The 15,021-nt window shown below is 48.8% G+C and overlaps 1 protein-coding gene across 2 annotated transcripts in view; it reads right to left on the bottom strand.

Annotated features, from left to right (window-relative positions):
• Positions 1 to 15,021, bottom strand: part of MTMR14 (myotubularin related protein 14) — a 46,583-nt gene that overhangs the window by 14,926 nt on the left and 16,636 nt on the right. For both annotated transcript variants that reach the window (XM_019651106.1, XM_019651105.1), the window contains exons 7-13: positions 14,381 to 14,454; positions 8,736 to 8,806; positions 8,046 to 8,120; positions 3,251 to 3,317; positions 2,163 to 2,248; positions 1,799 to 1,875; positions 1,505 to 1,541 (exon numbers count right to left, since the gene is read on the bottom strand). In XM_019651106.1, coding sequence (XP_019506651.1) covers positions 1,505 to 1,541; positions 1,799 to 1,875; positions 2,163 to 2,248; positions 3,251 to 3,317; positions 8,046 to 8,120; positions 8,736 to 8,806; positions 14,381 to 14,454 — 487 coding nt within the window. The remainder of the gene's footprint in view (positions 1 to 1,504; positions 1,542 to 1,798; positions 1,876 to 2,162; positions 2,249 to 3,250; positions 3,318 to 8,045; positions 8,121 to 8,735; positions 8,807 to 14,380; positions 14,455 to 15,021) is intronic.

The following is a 15,021-nucleotide window of genomic DNA, read 5'->3' on the forward strand; positions in this document are numbered from 1 at the left end:
AAAAAAAAAAAAAAAAGTTGGGAGGGTGCCCAGGTCAGGTCAGTATGAAAAAGTTGTGTTTTATAAAATTAAATAACTGTTTCACCAAAGGCTTTTTAGTGTTTAACATGTTAATGTGTTCTGTGAACCTCAAAGACAAAGGGAGGGAACAGAGTACTGTTTAGTGGGCCTCAGTTTTCTGTTTTTATTTTTTAAAGCATCAACATCTTGAGTGCCTGGTGGGGGTACGAGAAAAGCCACACCCTGGAGACCAACCCTCCCAGCTGAGGAGGCCCTCTGTGTATGCCGAGGAATGGCAAGGGTTTGAATCCAGACCCCACTGGACATAGCCTCATTCATCCTCTGCCCAATCTCTGAAGGCAGAATCTAGCCTGATTCGGGGGTGGGAAAGATGGCATGGAGGACAGAATGTCTTAGGGCGCCAGTGAGTTTCAAAATGAGAGGCTGCAAAGGGGCTTTATGTACCAATTTCAATGCCAAAGTCACTGCGTCTAACAGAGTTCGTGGAAGCCTCAGAGGAATAGGCTTATGAGTCCTGCAGACCTGGCTGATGCGATAAGTGCTCAGAAGAAGAGATTTGGAAGGGGTGAGGAGCAGCTATGAGGGAGAACAAAGGGAGGAGGAACAAGATAAGATGCCTGGAAAAGAAGGCAGCCTCAGGAGGGTGAGAAAGTGTTTCAGGAAAATAAGGGGGGGGACAGGGGGCAGAAGAAAAAGAGCTAACACTGTGTGACGGCTCCCATGCTGGGCATATGGAGTCATTCTCTTTCTGAGGCAGCATGAGTGACAGCAGGAGACTCAAGGTTAATCATATAACCCAAGGTCACCCAGGTAATAAGGACAACTCGGATTCAAACTCAGGTCTAACTCCAGGCCTGTGTCCAGGGAAAACAAACATACTAAAGAGGCAAAGACTGCAAAAAGCAGCAAAAAGGGTGGGATGTAGAGAGGTCAGAGGACAGTAAGAAGGGACAGCCCCCAGACAGGAAGGGGACCCTGGAGCCTGGCTGGCCATGCCTGCTCTGGGGCTGGTGGTAAGGAGCAGGGCAGAACCCTGCTTGCACAGATGGCCCTGAGGCTTCAAAGTTGCTGAGTGGGTGTGATAAGAGCAGAGAGGACAGGGAAGAGCATCTGGGTTTTAGCTATAAGGATGAGGATCATGCAAAAACAACTTGTAAATTGGTTCCAGAGCTGAGTGCAGAAAACAAGGTCACCCATAAGAAGGATGGCAACAAAAACAAGGGGGAAAAGACTGACATACGAATATCACAGGCAGCCACGAGGGCAAGTGTTATCCCCACCACACATGAGAGGAATCAAGGCTCAGAACCAGGGCTATTGTGCTGGTGCTTTTCCCGCCATGCTGCCTAATCCCAGGCTGCACCAGGAAAGGAATCACCACTAAAGTGTGGGCAACAGACCATCATCCTGTCCCTCTCGTGGGTAAAAGAGCCCAAGCTCTTGGAGACCTGGCATGTGCTCACAGGCTGTGAGCAGTACCCACCTCCTCTCCTTTGCTGAGTCGATCTACCAGCATGTGCCTGCAACAAAAGGGCAAGGAAGTCAAAACGGGCAGTGCCGAGACAAGGACAAAGGGGGACCCAAGTCACAGGGACCATGGCTTTGACACCACAGCCTCAGATGGGGCCTGACCAGCACCCTTCAGTCTTTCCCAAGGGGGTGGGATTGTCCTCACCTCCGACCCTGTCATAGAAGCCTCTATACCTACAAACACATAGAAACATAGTTCTCAAGGCACCACCCCGACCCAACAATCTGACATTCCCCAAAGGCTTACCCAAAGAGGAACCAGTCATAGGCCACAGTTAGGTAGAGGATCTCAGCAGGCTTCAGGGATGTGTGGATGAGCCCATCCTGGAAGAGACCAGAGAGACATGCCACGATCAGAAAGAGGCCTCCCCATGACATAGCCCCCTCCTTGTTCCAGGAGCTGACCATAACCACAGACCCGGTGACAGCCAGGCTGCCCAAGAGCCCCAGGAACAGGGTGACACACAGAACCCTGCTCCAATGTGGGGTCCCTCATTCCAAATCTTGTCTACTTTCTGGAGACAGTCCTAATGCTCCCAAAGGGTAGATCTTGGTAGGGGCCTCCGAATGCTCTCTGACCCCATGATCCAATCCAGCCCATCCATACTCACAGCCCACAAGGAAAGGCGTAGGAGAGAGATGAAGAGGGGGGTCCGATCCCAGCCTGAGATACAGTGTACCAGCAGCCCGCTGTCATCTGCTCAGGAAACACAGAACAGGAGGCCCAGAGGGAAGCAAACATAAGCTGATGAAAAGGAGACATGCCCTCACACCAGACCGGAGTGGGGCTACCTACATGTCCCCGCCCAGCATTTCTCAGGGGGACACTACAGGTATTTTAGGGGAAGACAGTTCACTGTGCAGGGCTGTCCCAAGGACTTTTAGGACCCCTGGCTAACACCCACCAAATGTTAGTAGCCCTTCCCTAGTTCCTACAACAGCCAATTCCCCAGAAACCCCTTTGAGGGGCAGTCACTCTTTTCTGTGGGAGTTAAGATGGCAGGAAACCAGTCTGTAAAGGTTGCCAGCCATGAAGCTATCCTTTGCAATACCTGTTAGGCACCTGGCTCTGCTCTTGGACCTTCTTGTTTATATAAGCTAATGTATTTCTACATGTTCAAGCAAGTCAATCTCATAGAAGTCCTGATTGATACTGAGGAGTTAAGAGTCAGCCTGTCCCAGAGACACAAAGCATTACAGGTCCATCCAATCAAAACAGCCAACTGGGGCGGGCTGGCTGGCCCTGTATGGGATTTTCTTGTACCCTGTAAGAAGCCAAGGCTGACTTTTCTCTCATCTTTCTGAATTAAAAGTAGCTATTCTGGTGAGCTCTGAGCAACAGGGTCACTGGTTCGATTCACGGCCTAAGCTGAGCTGCCGCTTAGCTGACCAACAGATGGCAGGATGGCTCAGCTAAAAAAAAAAAAAAAAAGCCATTCTGGCCCCCCACACAATGCCAATGCTCAAAGGCCAGCTGACCCAGCGCAGAAACATCCTGTGTGGTTCAGATAGTAACGACTTCATAATTTGTTTTCTAGGGTTTTGAGGACATGGAATAAAGCTGCCAATGGACAAGGAAATCCCCAATTCCTTTTACCATAGAAAAGGTGTGGCCCGAACACACACATTTGGCAGCGTCATGACCTGGGAGCACCCAAGAGATCCAATGGCTTGAGGGCGCAGGCAGAGGCAGACTTACCGTCGCTGTTAATTATGGAAAGCAGCAGTTTCAGGTAGTTTTGTGTTTGTTGCACCAGGTCCCAACTCTGTTGGGGAAGAAGAATAAAAGGGGACTGGGAATTTGAAGTATTTAAAAAACAAAATGCTAAGAATTATTCTGAGGCAAAACATATCCAAGGCTCTTGGTCACATGTCATAGTTCCCAAATCCCAAAAATAAAAGAATTCCCTCCTCACTCTGAGAGCTCCCTTCACCTCTCCCTGCACCCTCACCCATGGGTCTCCCTTACTCAGGGCGCTAACCCAACATGATGGTGAAGGAAGGGAGGCCATGCAGACACCTGAGCAACCCACAGCTCTACACCCGCCAGCAGCAGTCATCTGTTTGCCTCCTCTTAGTCCTGGACTCCCCACATGAGTTAACAGGGAGAAACAAACAGCCTTGAGCCCGTGGCCACTGTCACCCAACAGAAGCAGCCATGCCTTTATCTGCTATCACATGTCTGAAACCAAGGAAAATATCAACCTTCTCATCAACCATGTTTCATTTGCTTTTTACTGCTATTCACAGCACACTCTGTCTTTTGATGAATAATAAATGCAGTCTGTTTGGCAGACAGAATCTTTTAAAAAAACAGGAGGCCCACGAGGTGGGAGATGAAAACTAGGCAAAAGATATAAAGAGACTGGAACCCTGTTCTAGCCCAAAGAAGGTCCAGATCAGACGCTCTTAGAAACAGTCCACTCGGAATCTGAAATTCCATGGAGGGGCTTGACCCAGTTCTGTGGGCCCCTTCCCCCTAGTGGGGGGCAGCCTCTAAACACACCTGCTTATCAGTATTCTAGGGCTATGCAGAGGGCTGTGCCAGTGAGAGCACTTCCCGGGGGAAGGGTGAACACGGCACCTGTAATTGGAATGGTTTTCCCAGGAATTTAAAACAGGCTCATTTACCTGACCCTCCCAGGGCCCCTGGAGAGTTCTGACCCAGTTTCGGCAGCTCCAGAGACAGCGCTGCAGTGCTGCACTAATAAAGTCATTACCCGTAGTAGCACAGGGGTCTCTCCACTCATCTGGCTCAAATGTGTCAGACACACCATTGCCAATGGATTTCCTCAGAGATGTAATACTCGCAGGGTGAGGAAAAGCAGGAAGCAGGAGCTATGCAGCACCAAGGGACCAGGGAGGTCAGACAGGCTGGGCAAAGCATCCGGGAGTGGACAGGACTAGAGCCTGCGGAGCTCCAACCATGGTGGCTATTCAAAGGGGACAATGACAATCAGGAAAAGGCAACCATTCACGCTGAGCCCAGTGCTGGGGTAGGAACCACAGGCTGGAGAGCACTGGGTTGGTAGAGGTCCAAGGTCCCACAGCAAAACTGAGCTGGGGTATAAACTGTGCCCTGCCAGGCTGAGAAGTTCACATTCTCAGTCACAGGCTATACTGACAGGACTTTTCCTACACCACCAGAGTAAGACACAAAAGTTTGAGGGGATTGCAGAATGTGAGGAAGGCCTGGGAAACGTGCTAACACCTAAGCTCATCGCTTTCGTCCGACATGCTGCATAAGAAAATCTCTGGGTACAGAGCTGAGCACCATGCCTCTCCTTATGTTTCTATGCCTGGGATACTCTTACCCCGGCTGGCAAACTCCTACTCATCTTGTAAAGGCCCAGCCCCATTATCTTCAATACAGTCTTCTTCTGTGGTCACTGGTCAGTACCCCTACTATGCAGGTGGTGATTACACTGTTGCCTCTTTTCCTAGACTGAGCCCAGTGAGGGCAGAGGCTGTTTTGGCATCTCTGCATCTCCAAGGCTTGGTGCTTAGAGAGTAGGAGGCACCCGTAGAATGTTCCCTCACTGCCCATTCACCGTCAGGGGCCAGCTTGAGGAGAAGCAGACACTGGCAGGGGTCTCAAGGAACAGACCTCTGTGGAATTCAATCTGGTTGCATGGAGCGCAGCGAGGCCACACATGGACTGCCGTAAGTGTTCCTGTGCTGTGAACGTCACTAAGCCCGGCCCTGGGACACAGTGAACGACGACCTCCGCCCTCACGGGGCTGCAGGAGAAGACAAAGTGAACGGCCAGAGGTGTGCTGACTAAGAGGCCTCTAGGATGCGTAGGACCATGTAATTGGTGAGATGAGCCTCACCTCATCGATGGGGACCATTAAGGGAGGCTTCTTGGAGGTGGTGACATATATGTAAGAGGGGAGGGAAAGGAGACAGGTGTTTCTGGCAGAGAAGAGCATGTGCAGACTTGGAGAGCATTCTTCCCAAAGGTGCTGAAAGGAGGCCAGGGTGGCTGGAGGAGAGGGCGGCCAGTCAGTCACAAGAACAAAGCTGAACCACGGGGAGCTGGGTGGGCCACGAAAAGGGTCCTTGGACTATATTCTGGGGGAAATGGGATAGCCACGGGTAGGGTTTAAGGAAAGGGGAGATGATGATGACCTTGCTCCATCATTTGAGTACTGCTACCTGAGGCCCTAGTCAAGTGGTTTATGTTCGGGTTCCTGTTACCCTTCAACGTGGCTCCACGCTCAAACATGAGCTTCAGAGATGACAATGGCCTGGACTAAGCTAGTGGCATGAGATGGTGGCAAGAAGGACTGGAGAGTTTCATCAGGGGCAGAGATTTAGAGAATTGATGGGACCTGGCAATGGTGATGGGGGGAGAAAAGCACTCAAGGTTCAAATCTGAGCAACTGAGTAAATGGTGGGGAGCCTGGGGGTATGATAGGTTTGGGCCAGTTCCATTTTGGACAGCTTGAGTTTGAGGTGGCTATACAGGGGAATGCTAGCAAAACGTGATACAGATCACCAATGACTGGCTTGGCCCAGAGTCCCAGGCCTGGACAACCTGGTGGTGGGCTAATGGAGTGGACAATGAATGAGATCACCCTGGGAGAGGAAGAGTAGCAGGGAGTCCCGGACCCCCATACTGAAGGGGCTGAAAGGGCAGAACCCACATCTGGCTGAGGAAGAGGATGGTAGGAGGCCCAGTGAGACCAACCAGGAGAGCAACTGGAGAGGTGACATGTTATTTTGTGCCTGGGATGTTATTAGTGTTCACTCCCTTGAGCGAGCAAGCTAGTAGCCTACTTCTTAATTATCATCATTAAAATCGGTCTGGCATTTCAGTTAAGAGGACACTTTCACGGAGTGATCATATTTGAACCTGACCGCGACATTGAAAGAAGTGTTGTCAACTCCCCTTTCAGAGAGAAGTGAAGTCACTTGCTCAGAGCCACAGAGCCTTGTAAGAAGGGCTGTGCAAGCTGGGGCCTAGATCCAGGGCCTCTGTCTGTTAAGCAGAAATCCTCACATGAACAGGACTTCACCTTGGCAGTGTCAACACACTGAACTCCTACAGTTGCACCTTATTTGGTGAGTAAGTAGTTCAAGAGATCCAGCTTGTATCTATATAAGGAGAAAGAATATGCCAGGAAGGAGAACAAGGTGGGCTTGGGGTAGGACTTACTTGAGATTTCTGCATACAAAAAATTAAGAAGGAAGCCTGTAGGTTCCTTTGGCCAATCTGTCCAGGTACAGAGAGCCTGGGACAAGGCCTCCCAACCTGTTCCTTCTCCAAGCTTCTGGGGCACAACAAACAACTGGGTTGCTCTCCTTCCTAACATTCCCTCTTATAGAAACACCTTTGTAGAGAAGACCTGAGACCACTCGAACTCATTCATTCGAATAGTTACGAAGTATGTGCTTTGTGATTAGGGACTGGATATACCAGATGAAATAAGCACAGCCTCTGCTTTTACCAGGACAACGAAGTCCAAAGTGACATGGTAGCACATAGCTGCCTAACAGGTGGCCAGGCCTCTGAGGGAGACCTCAAGGCTGGATGGGAATTGTCCAGACCTAGGGCTGGAGAGAAAGAGAAAGGAAACAATATTTTCTGGGTATTCACTGGGTCGGTCTTTCCATTCCTAGGCTCTGTGCGTTTCTGTGCTGGGGATGCACAGCTGGGGTTCCCCGTTCTCCTGGAACTCAGTCTACTGGAGATGGAGAAGCAGATCTGTAAATTGGTAACTACAGCTCAGTGGAAAATTCCATCATAGATATGCTCAGGGGTCAATGGCAATGTAAATGCAGGCATCTGACCCTCCAGGGATGGAGGGGTTCCGGGGAGGAGACATCAGGGAAGTCCTACCGGAGTGGACACCCAAGCCAAATCCTAAAGGCAGTGTGCCAGCCAGACAAGAGAAGGCCAGGAAGTGGCAGCCAGGCAGAGAGAACAGGCAGTGGGAAGGTGGTGGGAGAACAAGGCTATTTGTCCTGGCTGAAGCATGTGGCAAGGAGACTGCTGACAGCCTTTGGGCTTGTACAGTGGGCCAAACATGGTAGAGAGGCACATCCATCCAGTGAGACTGGGGGCCCCTTACATGGCAGAAGGTGACGGCGAAGAGGAGCACAATGGAAATAATTTTAAAGTTTCTATAATCAAATGAGGTCAGTCAGCGCTGCACTTCCTCTGGCAGAACACGCATTTAAAAGGAGAAATGAAAAAAGTCACTAAAGCCCAGAGCTGGAAAGCAGACACCATGAGGTCCTCTGGAATCAGAACCCCCTGGTGGATGCAAATCTTTGAGTGCGTCATATTCTGGAAGCTTGGATTTTCTGGGCCAAGAGCAAATCAGGAGACAGAGAGTTAAACAGGTAAGCAGTTCCTCCCCTTCCCTAGGCTGTAATAGGTGAGAGGTCAGAGGGCACGAGCCAGGCCTTCAGGTGTCTGCATGTGGGACTTGTAGGGTCCCTGTGGCCCCTCCCTTATCCTGCCCTGCTCATGTCAGGTCCCTCACCTGATAATGGCTCCAATCAATGTTCAGAGAGCAAGTCAGGAAGTCGGGGATGCTCAGTGGGGCATCGACGTAGTCCTGGGGACAGAAAAGACACCTGTGAGATGTAGGGTGGCCACCAAGGGAAGACATGGTGACAAGGTAGGCTGCGGCCCTGAAGCTGTGGCTACCACAGGAAGGCAGGACGTCCCTCCACAATGCTTGCCTTCTCTGGGCCAGATGCCTGTGCTACTCTGGGAGTGAAAGCTTAAAAATCAAAGGGACCAGACACTGCTGCCAAGTGGAGTTTTTCAGTCGGCCGTTCGAGTGTTTGCGGCTGAGACAGGTATGGTCAGCCTGTATCCAACTTCCAGCGGGCTCCTGCGCCCTGCTCCACCGACTGGGGAAGGAACAGAAAGCTGGTCCCACTCTTGACACAGTCAGAGGAGCAAAGAAGAAGGGCTCTTCCTATCTTGTCCCTGAAAACTCCTTAAAAGGGAGAAATTAAAGGGGGAAAGGAAAATATACATGATGAGAATGTAGACATATATGTAATACAAGGAAAAGAGGGAAAGAAAATAATGAGACTCATTCCGGGAAGAAAAGAGCAAGAAAAAGGGTAGTTGTTTTCCCCAAAGAGATGGCTAACTGTTCTGTGGTCTCCTTTTACAAAGCAACAAAAGACCCAAGATGATGAATGTTTATTGTTCATACCTGCTTCCAGTTAAAAATGAGCCCTTCAGCCATGTAATCTCGGTCCTTATATTCCTTGAAAAATTCACAGCCTGGAAAAGAAAGGCAGAGTTATGACACCACCCTTTCTAGCCCAGGCTCCTGAGATGCCCCTGAGTGCTGTAGGACCAAGGTGGCCACCAGCTCACATACTTCTCCACACTGGTGGGCCCCAGATGAGGCCACAGCTGACACGGGTGGGGGGAGACAGGGAATAAGCCTCCAACGCTCCTCTGGTTTTTAGTTACATGCCTAGATGAGGTACTGTCTGCCCGCAAACCTCTCTGCATCTCTCTCCATCTGTGCTCACTGGTTATTGGTCATTTCTCCCTCATTTCAGATCCTACATGTCAGTCAAGTGTCAACAGCCAGCAAACAAAAAGCATGGCTTACAATTTGAGCCCCGTTAGCAATACGTCAGCAATTTACGTAGTTACAGAGGATCATTCCCCTCCTCTCTGATACCAACCTCCCAGGCTTTCAGTGAGGACTGAACATTGTAACATACTGGAAAGAACCCCAGACAGTGCCTGAAATATGACAGGTGCTCAAGAGACATGTCCATTTCCAACAAACCTGGCCAAGAGGTACCTCTCTGATTCATTTGCTGGAAAAATTCTAAGAAACTTCACTAGGGTAAACCCTCAGGAATACAGAGAGGGAGCAGTGGCAAGAAAATGGTTTAGGCAATATTCCCAAATCTCAGCTTTTCACCTAGCTCTGTGAGTGCGAACAAGTTGTTTGACTTCGCTAAGCCTTGATTTTCTCATTTGTAAAGTGGTTGTTTAAGGATGAAATGAAGTAACACATATAAAACACCTAGCACAGCACTGGTACAAGTGGCATTCGAATGGCAGCATATTATTATCATCGTGCTGCGGCAGCAGCAACATGAGCCCACAGCGCCAGCCCTGCAGCTTAGAGTCAGCTGCCTGGCTCACAGAGAAGGCTTGCCCTCACACCATCACATGAGCATCCAAGGGGACTGTGTGGCTTAAAGCCACAGGGTGGGAGAAGGCACTTCGAGAGTAGCTTCTTGCAGTTACTCTTAGGTCCTCCACCAGGACCAACACAAACTTAGGAGGGCACATGACTTTGGCCACAGGTCCAAGTCTGGTGAGGTCCCCAAAGGCAAAATAGTTGTTGAAATTCTGTGGTAGTGGCCACAGGCCAAAAACACACATGGAACTCTCCAGCTACTCTTGGACCAAGTTCCTGTCTGAGGTCGCCCAGGGAAGAAAAGGTTTCCCTGGAGAGGAAGGTCTGGAGACACAGCCCGTATGTTTTATAGACTTGGCTCTCATCCCACACACGCTTCTGCACTCTAATCCCCGAAACCTTACAGCTGACTGATAAATCAGGAAACAATCCTCAGCTATAACACTTCAGCCTATTCTTGGGTGCCTCACTGAGAGAAAGAAGAAATATAAATATCAGACAGAGGCCCTGAGCTTATGAGCCCAGGTTTAAAAGAGACACCAATTGTCTCTCAGGGCTCCTGTGAAGTGCTCTGTTTTCCCAAACTCAAGCTGTTCAAATCAACACCGCAGGCTCTAGGCTAAGCTCTGACCAGCCTATGATGCAGAAGCAATTTTTTTGTGAGAAATGGATAGAATTAAAATAGACTCAGTACCCAGGGCAATTCCTAACATTCATTACTTGAATAAGCTCCTGAACCCACTGAGAAGCAAAAGAAATGGGATGAAAAGTGGGGTGAGAACAGCCACCCACTCAAGGAGGAAACAAATTTGACTTGTGCTGGGGAGTTTTGGGCCCCATCTATTTTGGAGCCCTGAAGGAAGTGCTCCCAGGAAACTTCTCACTTTTAAGGGCTAATCTAAGCCCAAGTTAGTTTGACAGAATTAGAACTGATACCATCATAGTTCCTGTCTGGGCTTCAAAGTCATTAGAGGGCTCAACTGAGACCCCTGAAACAGCAGTAAAGCGCATTTCATGACTTGGTTTAGATAATAGTAATTTTGTTTCTTTTCCTTGTTATGAAGTAATACAGACATGTAAAGAAATTCAAGAACATAAGTACAGCAAGGAAAAAGTGCTTCTCCTGCCCTCTTATCTGGGTGTGCAATGGCATCTCCTCCAACCCTGGCTTTTTAATTTTTATTGATCCCTCTTGCCCTCTCCTCAATAGACACACAGCTATCAGATGTAGTACATAAACATTTGGGGAAGAACAGGGAAAAAATTAACAGATAGAGCACATCATCTCAGCATTTTAGCGTATTTCCTTCTCACACTTTTGTATAAGCACTTTTTCCCTTACTTAGATGGGACAGTACTACAGTCGTCCCCCTTATTTGTGGGGGATATGTTTCAAGACCTCCAGTAGATGCCTGAAACCGCACATAGTACCGCACCCTATACAAACTATGCTTTTTCCTATACATACATACATACATACATACATACATACGTACACTGTACACTTCTCTTTGGCATATCCGAATTGCCAGCATCACTACTCTTGTGCTTTGGGGCATAATTAAGTACAATAAGGGTTACTCGAACACAAGCACTGTGACACTGCGACAGTGGATATGATAACCGAGATGGCTACTAATGACTATGGGTGGGGAGCATAAACAGTGTGACTGTGCCAGGCAAAGGGATGATTCACGTCCTGGGCGGGACAGAGAGGGAAAGTCTGAGATTTCATCACACTTCTCAGAATGGCATGCCACTTAAAACTTACGAATTGTTTATTTCCAGAATTTTCCATGTAATATTTTCAGACTGTGGTTGACCGTAGGTAACCGAAACTTCAGAAAATGAAACTGCAGATATGGAAGGACTACTGTATATAATTTTGCATCTTTCTAATTAAGCATGTTAAGTATTTTTCCATGTCAAAAAGTTAAATAATTTTTCTGTGACTATGTAATATTTCATTCCACTATCAATGGCTATATGATCATTTATTTACACATAATCATTATTTCGATTAATGAAAACATTTCCCATATTTTGCTAGTATAAACAGACATTGTGATGAATACCTTCAGCCCCTAGTCAGCTGGATTATGGCCTAATGAATAACTGAGCCAAAGGGTGTTAACATTTTGGGAGTCTTGTGACAAGTTCAACTAGAGCAAAAAGGATATTGTGCTACTGTTCTGGAGCAGTGGAATTCAAACTTGTATTGTAGCTAAACTATTGTTTTGTAATTAAGTCCTACTTGACCCTAAATATAAACAAAGAAAGCAAAGCCTGCTTCTGCTTCCTCAGGCAATGCAGACCTTTCCTGTTCGGCAGAGTACTTCAGTCTGTGAAGTACCCCCAAAGCATCTCCCTGGAGTCAACAGCCTACTTTGAAAACCAGCTTTAGATCTACCTGACAGCTCCAGTGTGAACACACTGGTTGGGACACCTGTCACCACGCAGCTCTGATGCTATCAAGTCTGCAGCATCATCAGTATGGTCTGCATCTGCCCAAAGTGGCTTTTGGGGAAGAGGAGCTTCTCTGAGCCTTTCCTCCCAGGTACCCGTCATTCAGCCTGGAAAACCAGAACCAAGCACCTGTTAGGGATGTGCCTAGCACTTTACCTGGAAACAAGCACCTATATCTTCATTTTATGGAGAATGAAACTGATTAAGGGACTTGTTCAAGGATACACAGTGCTAGGGCTGGGACTCACACCCAGCTCCACACGGCACCAAATACTAAGCTGTCAGAGAAGAGTGAAGAGAGACTCCAGTGGAAGCCATTATAAGAGTGCCAGGCTCTCAGGGACCCTGGTTTGAATGCCATCAGCTTACACTGATGAGGATACCCTCTCCCCACTAGGTACTAGATGAAACTGCAGCTCTAATAGGAGGCCTCCTGGCTTACAGCAACCTGCTGTTGTGGGCCTGCCCTTGCTGTTGGCTACATGGCTCCAAGATGAGGAGACATGGTCCTGCACCGGACTGAAGGCAGGTGCTAGTGCTGAGAAGCAGGAGAGAGGTTTCAAAGAGAAAAACTACTTCCTGGGGGCCGGCCGAGTGGCTCAGTTGGTTAAGAGTTGGCTTAAGAACACAAGCTCTGAGCAACAGGGCCGCCGGTTTGATTCCCACATGGGCCAGTGACGCTGCGTCTGAGCTATCGCTGAGCTGCCAACAGGTGGCAGGATGGCTCAGCTGGTGTAACAATAAGATTGCCTGTTTGATGGTGGGCTATGCCCGCCCACAACTAAACTAAGACTGAACTTGGCACCTTGAGCTGAGCTGTCGCCTGGATGGCTCAGTGGATAGAGTGTGCGCTCTTAACAAGGCTGCTGGTTTGACTCCCGTATGGGATGGTGGCTATAACCACCCGCAACTAAGACTGAACACAGCACCTTAAGCTTAGAAGCCACAAGCTGCCGACAGGCGCCCTCCACAACGAAGATTGAAGAACAACAACTTGGGGGCCGGCCGAGTGGCGCGATGGTTAAGAACCGGCTTGGGATGCCAAAAGGCCCCGGTTCGGATCCCACATATGCGGGCCAGTGATACTGCCCTCTACAGCTAAGATGCTTAACAACAGCTCAACCTGGAGCTGGGCTGGTGTGAGTCGCCGGCGATGGTGTAGGCTGCAGCCCCTGTGGCAGTGGGTTGCCATGGGCTACCGTGTGTAGCCAGCAGGCAGCGTGAGTGGCCAGCAGCCGCAGTGAGCAGCGTCCAGAAGCCGGTGACTGATCTGCCTTGCCCGGGAAGAGCCCAATGATGGTGCCAACTTGGGCCAGTGAAGCAACGTCCTCCACAACTAGACTGAAGAACAAAAACGACAGCAACTTGGCTGGTCCCCTCCCCCAATTCCCCAACACTGTTCCCCTCCCCCAATTCCCCAATAAAATCTTTAAAAACTACAAAAAAAAACTATATTTCCTGATGTTTGGAGACAAAGTGCTGCACTGCTGTTAGGGCTCCTTGGCCTCCCTTGCTGAACAAGCAAATATTGCCAGAAAGCTTAAATATTACAACTGGACCAACACAGCTTTGGTATCCAGTGCAGAGAAACCCTGGCCACGCGTTGCATACATGTCTGTGTGCCAGAGACAAATGCAGCTAGCTCTGTGCACACCAAAACACCTTGCAACATGATGAAGCCATCACCAACTATGTACAACTGGGGATAGAGCAATTATATTCTTCTACTACCAGAAGAGCCTTGCCTCAGGCAATTTCAGACATGCAAAGGTTCACATCCACGTGGCCCAGCCAGGCACGATTGGTTGCTGACAGAGTACTAATAATGTCATTTTATACTTTACTTGCACAGAGCATTTTGATAAACATGATCTCACATAATCTTCACAACAAAACCCTGAGCTAAACATTTCCAAGTTCCAAATGACACCTGAGAAAACGTTAAGCTCGGAGAGGTGAAGTAACTCGCTCAAGGTTGCAGTAGTAAGTACCTGAGCCAACTGGACCCCTCTGCGTGGAAAGCCCCGTCCAGAACAGCGTCCTACCCTAAGTGTGAAGGTCTCTCACTGGGAGCAACAGTGTGCTATGTTGCCTGACACAAGATCTTCCCAGAAAGCTCCAGGGCACTTATGTACCTAAGTGCAAAAGCTGCAGACGGCCTCAGAGAGCTCCCACTCCTTGGAAGCCTGTCACTTAACTAGACCCTGAAAAGAGCTCCCTACCTGGATACGGGATGGAGAGGAGAGTGAAGTCGGCATAGCGCTGGGCTTTGTCCACCTTCTCGGAGGAGGTTACACTACAAGACAGGACACAATGTGTTATGGCATCACAACACATACACACCATTCCCCAATGAGTATTATAACAACTTAAAATGAACCTCTTGCTAAAGAAACTACTCTTCAGAATTACGAATAATTCCCTTCAGCAGTGCTTACTTTGAACGATTTAGAAATGTAACTTTTCTGCCCCCTATCCTAACTTATCAAGTGAGAGGGGTTACTCTCCCTTTAATACTGCAGCAACCGCAACCAGAGCCTAAAGTTTAGGAACAACCTTCCACCTAAGTCCCACAAACAAAGGCAGCACAACCACTCTGACCTGGAGGGTGGAGTAAGACGAGAGCCAAATAACTGGGACACTGTCCAAACGGGACCCTTTGGAGGACTCTCGCCTCAGGACTCACTGAGGGCAATCCTAAACAGGGTGAACCAACAGCATCTGAAAGGGAAAGACTGAGGACTGTTCTGACAGATGAAGAAGTAATAAGAGACTATTCAGGTATCTCCAGACAGCTGAACTGTAACTTAGCCTCAGTATGCTGTATTTCCTAGGACAATTGCAGCATAAAAAGTCAATATCA

This window comes from Hipposideros armiger, unplaced genomic scaffold, assembly GCF_001890085.2.
Source record: "Hipposideros armiger isolate ML-2016 unplaced genomic scaffold, ASM189008v1 scaffold_152, whole genome shotgun sequence".
In the NCBI taxonomy this organism is placed as follows: domain Eukaryota; kingdom Metazoa; phylum Chordata; class Mammalia; order Chiroptera; family Hipposideridae; genus Hipposideros; species Hipposideros armiger.